Source organism: Cryptomeria japonica, chromosome 2 (genome assembly GCF_030272615.1).
Source record: "Cryptomeria japonica chromosome 2, Sugi_1.0, whole genome shotgun sequence".
In the NCBI taxonomy this organism is placed as follows: Eukaryota; Viridiplantae; Streptophyta; class Pinopsida; order Cupressales; family Cupressaceae; genus Cryptomeria; species Cryptomeria japonica.
Window position 1 is genome coordinate 20894267 of NC_081406.1, and position 6481 is coordinate 20900747.

General features: G+C 30.7%; 1 protein-coding gene across 1 annotated transcript; it reads left to right on the top strand.

Annotated features, from left to right (window-relative positions):
- The first annotated feature begins 5324 nt into the window (after positions 1 to 5324).
- LOC131035375 (pentatricopeptide repeat-containing protein At5g02860-like) lies at positions 5325 to 5876 on the top strand. Its single transcript, XM_057967052.2, has one exon. It carries the CDS (start codon positions 5325 to 5327, stop codon positions 5874 to 5876), a length of 552 nt encoding a protein of 183 aa, XP_057823035.2.
- The last annotated feature ends 605 nt before the right edge of the window (positions 5877 to 6481 follow it).

A 6481-nucleotide genomic window follows, 5' to 3' on the forward strand; every position in this document is an offset into this window, starting at 1 on the left:
AAGTAAAGTTGTTATGATAGAGGAGGATCCCCTTCAAAGATTTTTATTATGTACTGCACCCTTTCTCACAAATTTATTTTGGCTACAACTTATTTTGCGACTGAAAATGATGAACGATCGGGATATCTTCCATCGTCTTGCATCCTTTTTTAAATAGTTTCTACCATTGATTTCAAAAATATAGAAGGTCCATTTCATAGTATGAGATGCCTTTGGCGTAATTAAAACTAGCAATTGCACCTTGGTGTGCAATGGGTACGCTAAATAATTGCAGCATGGAAGTTCAAATGGATTTTTGTTTGGTCTGTATTTTGTATATATTAATGTAGTAGATGATGTCAATTGGTAGGTCATTTGTCAAATGATTTTTTTACAATAAATGTCTCAATGGAGAAATGATAACCAAAAAAGAATCTTTGGATCAAGAAGATAATTAGGCTCCATTACTAATAGGCTCATATTATGTTTGGAGTATGGAAAGAGGGAACAACGAGAGAGTTAAGGGAGGGGATAATGAGATAGAGATAGAGGTAGAGGTAGAGATAGAGATAAAGATAGAAAAAGATAGAGATAGAGGGTCAGTGCAAGAAGATGAGTCCACTTTTTGGCCAAAAAGTGGAAGTGTTTTCCCTGATTTTCAGATTTTCTCTCATTTGAGCTTAAATTTTGAAACACTTAGAGATTGAATCTTGGAAAAAGTTAGTAATGTAAAAGATAGCCCTCTAAGTGTACTTTCCAAATATGTAATTTATTTTAATACCCACATAATAAAAAATAACTTTTTGAATGGAGATTTGAAAACTATGTTTTAAAAATGCTTGTTTCAGGACCATACCATGCATGTGTACGACCCACACTTTTTGACACAATTAAAATTATTTTCTCAAACTGTTTTGGAAAGTGGTTTGTAACACACTGAAGATTGATGAGCATATTTTTTTGTATTTTTTTTTCTAATATATTTTTTTTAATTAATTTTTTAATGGCCGTAATTATCTTTTTAAAAATTTGACGTGTACGACCCACATAATTTGATGTAAACTTAACATTTTTTTATTTTTTATTTTTTAAATACAAAAGAATTTTGTGTAGATTGATGACATATAATTTTTTTTCCAAAATTCTTTCAAATAAAAAAGTTATTAAATTAACAAAATTAGTTAGTATTTCAAATTTATGGACCCGATTTAGTATAAATTAAATGAAAAATAGTTAAAATAATCAATTTTTAAATAAATTTACATATTTAGAATCTAGACAGTATAATCTGAAATGGGTTTTAATTTCGTATAAAAATTCTCTGATTAGAGGGGCGTAAACTATTTCTGAAGTTCATATTTGTGCTTTCATTCATGGAGATTTGAATTTGTAGGTCCATGTCTCAGGTGTGGCCATCCCAAGCCTATCCCGGGCCTAATCCTGAGCCAAGTGGTGGGTTGTGGAATCAAATTCCACAAAACGGGCCCCCGTTTTCAAACAAGGGCGGCTTGTGGAAAAAAAAGGAAAAATACCATTTAGAAACGGGGGCCCGTTTTTAAAAAATGGGCCCCCATTTTTAAAAACGGGCCCCCATTTCTAAAAAATGGGCCCCTGTTTTGTTTAAAAGTAGGCTTTTTTTTTTCTTCGGACCCCTGTTACCTTTCGGCTCGGGAGCCCAAAGCATAAACGGGCCCCCGTTTATAAGAGCGCATTTTCCAACGCACGGACTTCCGCGAATTTGTGACTCATTACCTTGCACTTGCCCTAGAGATAGAGATAGAGATAGAGATGGAGATAGATAAAGAGAGGTATATGGAGAGGAGGGAGAAATGAGGAGAGAGAGGATAGAGATGGGAGATAAATATATAGAGAGGAATAAATATAAAGTGATATATAGAGAGAGTTATAGAGGGGAATATATATAGAGGTGGAGAGAGATGTAGAGATAATGAGATAGATATGGAGAGATATGGAAGAGGGAATATGGAGATATATATATATATATATATATATATATATATATATATAGAGAGAGAGAGAGAGAGAGAGGAATAAGGAGGGATTGAGGGACAAGGAAAAAGAGAGGGCGAGATGGAGGGCAAGGGAAAGTAAGGGAGAGAGTAGGTGGAGGGAGGGATAAGAGGTGCCCAAGAGAGGTAGAGATAAAGGTGTAGAAGGAGAGAGAGAGAGAGAGAGAGAGAGAGAGAGAGAGAGAGAGAGAGAGAGAGAGAGAGAGAGAGAGAGAGAAAGTGGGAGAGACCAAGAGGTAGTTCAATTTAGAGAGATATATATGCAAAAGAATAGGGAAAGAGATAGAGAGATAGGGAGAGACAAATTGATAAGGAGATAAAGCTAGAGAAAGATATGGATGGAAATAGATATATGTAGAGAGAGAGAGTGATATATATGGATGGAGAGATATAGGGATAGGAAAAATAGACCAAATTATCCCTAGTTGAGATTCCACACCTCTTTAGAATACACTTTGTACACTAAGGTAGTATATAAAGAGCTAGAGGGATAGAGGTAGATACCATTAGAAAGAGACATAGAGAGGAGCAAGAGGGAGATAAATTCAAGGAGATAGTGATAGATATATTGATTTGGTCAAAATGCTAATTTAGAATACTTCCTACTGAATATACTTATGTGTTTGTCTATAAACAACTAGGTGGTTCTTTGCCTACAACAATCATTTGTAATCAACAATAAAGGATTAACAACAATAGATAGAACACATCAAAGTGAATATAAGATAATTATATTTAATAATACATATAAACATAATAGAAACCATCAATAGATAATATTATTAAGCTTTTCATATATATATATGAAAATTAAAAAAAAATTAAAAAATTAATAATATATTTTTATGTAGTGTAATATAATAATTATTAAATTTTAAAAACAAAATATTTTAAAAATTATAAATATATAATTAAATATTTATAAATTCTATTTTTTATTTTTATATATGCTATAATTATATATAAAAAAATTAGATAAGAAATATATTTTTAAATGTATAATTCTATGATCTTATATAAAATATATATACTAAATATAATATAATTCCACTTAAATGGATCTAAACATGACTGAATTTTTTTTTTGAATTCGACACATGATCATGCTCCATTACCAATAAGCTTATGCTAAGTTTACAATTGATAGAGAGGGAGATAGTGGGAGATATAGAACGGTAATGTGATAGAGGTAGAGAGGACAATATGTAAATAATATTAATTATTAAAAATAATTTATTTGTAATGTAATATATTGTAATTAATAATTATTTAATTATATATTTAAAATTAATAAGCATTTGATATTATAAAGTTTAAAAATTTAATCTTAAATATGTCAAAAGATAGAAAAACTTTGAAGAATCCACAAGATTGACATGTATGTATAAGGTAAGAAATTGAAAGCATTCATTTCCCTTTGATTGAAAGCTTTGTTTGTTGGTCATCTATAGAATCACAAATTAAATAGTCAATCCTTGATGCTAATAAGATAAGTGTGTTTATCAAAGGGTCCAATAGACAATATACATCAACAACAAACTTCACGTATTGGATGACTAAAAATAGAGTACATTTTGAAGTACAAAGTAATGAGATTTGACTTGGAGTTAAGTTAGTTTTACACTTTCATTATTTAATAAAATTCATTCAAGCATTAAATTATCTCTATTAACATATGAATGAAATTAATGTAAAATTAAAATTAAAATAGCTAAACAATATCTTATTCACTTAAATTCTAATTGGTATTTTTACATTTAAATCTCTATTTATTAATTTAATCTATAATGTTAATTTTATCCATGTACAAGGTTACGTATCCTTTATCCTTTTTAGATTTTACAGTATTAGTTTATCATTTACCATCTCCAATTGCACTTAAGCTTTAGAACTCGTCAATCTTGAAAAAAGAATCCCTTCTTAAGGAAGTCTTTGAATCTTTGTCCCTTTTTATGAAGTGGGAACTTATGGTTCAAAATTAACCATATGGGATGAAATATTGGGATAAATTAATAATTTTAATACATTATGCTTGAAGTTTCTGAATTCAACTATGTATATTTTGTTAGCATCAATGTTTCAAATCACACTCCATGATCCATCATCGGGATGAGAGAGAGAAAATGAGAGAAAAATCCTGATGATGGATCATGGAATGTGATCCAAAACGTTGATGCTAACAAAATATACACAGTTGAATCTAGAAACTTCAAGCATAATACATCATGAACTGTGGAAATTTTAATACAATTAAAATTGCAATTATAAATAAGTTGTAAGTGAAATTTTAAGATTGTATTATATGAAAAATACTTTGACTTGTAATTAGATATTAAAATTTATTAGAATAAAAAGATTTATTTTGAATCTTATTAAATTTCATAAAATGAATTTAAATAAATGAACATTGATTTCTTAGAATTAAGAAAAAACTTGAATACAAGGCAAATATTCAAGAATATATATTAGAATATTTAGATAGTCCTTTCATTAGCATTGATACCTTCAAAATGAGAGAGCTTACAAATCAAATATTGGGCATTAATATTTTTTGTTAAGAGTTACAATAGGAAGGTCTAAATTTAGCCATTCTGGGAATGCCAGGAAATAAACAAAGCTTCAACACCTGGAAATACCATGCTTCCTATCCTTTTAGCACGTGTCGTTGTCTTTAGTATTGAGAATGTTGTAGAAAAGATTGCTAAGAACCAAAAAAAAATTGCAATATGAATAAAAAACGTTGTTCTTTCATAGCGTAATGGATGGAAGACCAAAAATTTCTTGGAGAGGGTTATGCATATATGTGAAATGAGTGGTAACCGCAACTGTTGCATTCTTAACTTCATTTTTAGCGTTCCTTGGTTTTTTTATCATTGCTTGTATTTCTACTAGAAATGTTTGCGGTTGTTCCTTTTGCTTTATTCATTTTCAACGTGGTTTCTATTGCAGAGGTGCAAGATTTGACACCCCAAATTATTATGTATTTCTTAGTAATGTCTGCATGATCCCATGTTTCAATTAAACAAGTCATCTCATAGGAGAGCAGAACAAAGATGACATTAAGAAACTAGAAGGGTTGAGGGGACCCTTGAAGTAACCTAGAGCCTTGTCCCTCACCTTTTCTCTTTTTAGAGGAAATAATCAAGAAATATGTAGCACTAAGCATGATTGTCATCCAAATATATGCACATTCAATGCTATTATTGGTAAGTATTGGAAGAAGGGAAAATTCAAAGAGATAGATGCAATTTTTTTAGTGAACTGAGATCTAATGGATGTACTCTTGAGAGAGTCACATGGAATACCTTGTTGACTATGTGTGCAAGAAATAGAGGGCATAAATTTGTTGATAGAGTTTACAAGGAAATGATGAAAGCTGGAGTCTATCCAAGCCATGATACGTTTAATATGTTGATTAGCGCTTATGGTAGTTGTGGATTAATCAACCGTGCTTTGGCAACATATAGTGCAATGTTGGAAGAGGGAATTTCTCCCAATCTTTTGACTTACAATACCATTTCAAATGCAATCTCTAGAAAAGCACACTGGAAGGAGGCAGAGGCTGTTCTAAAAGATATGAATGAAAAAGGTTATAAACCAAATGCAGATGCTTATGCCTCATTATTGCATGCTTATGCAAATGGTTATAATTTAGAGCAATTGAACACCCTAGAAAGAGATATACAAGAACGAATCATTCATCCCAGTTGGGTACTCTTAAAATCAGTTGTGCAGCAGAAGATCTGTAAAGTTTATTCTTTTCCAAGGAGAAATTGTGGGCCACTTATTCAGCTTTTTTTTGGTACCAAAAAAAGAACGCTTTTGGAGAAAAATCTAATGAATACGATTGACTGGTTATTACACTAGAGTATCTTGACAGGTTTTGGTGGGTATTTTCACCTAAGGGAGTGCTGCTAGTGCCAGGAGATCTCAAAATGGAAAAACTGTATAATCCTCATATACATAGACGCTCAACACAAATCATATCACCTGGAGAAGAAGTTATCTTTGAAAGTTAAGTGGGCAGTTGATAGCTACGAGTAGAGATTTGTATTGACTGAATGAATTAATGTGAGAGACGAGTCAACAAACAAATGAGTCACTTGCTGGAGATGAAATAGGCGATGACATAGGTAATAATGGCACATTCAATGCATGCGATCCAACGAAAGCATTTGGACGAATTAAAATTATGAAAAATGAATGGTGACAATTGATGCAATCGTCTTCCAACACCTCTAAGTAACTCTTCACCCTTGATTTGAAACCAAAGGTCATTCATCTCAAATGAGGAAACGCCTTCCACGTAATAAAAGGTTGTTATGGTTTTTAATATTATTCTTTATTAATTATTTTGATTATTATAGTTTTTTATTTTTACTACAAAATTATTATATTATATTGATAATATAAAGTACTAATCTTATTAAAACTATAATAATAAAAATAATTAATAAAAAATAATATAAAAA

Bases quoted from the DNA above. Each gene is read 5' to 3' on its own strand.
- LOC131035375 (XM_057967052.2), top strand. From the start codon at position 5,325: ATGTGTGCAAGAAATAGAGGGCATAAATTTGTTGATAGAGTTTACAAG.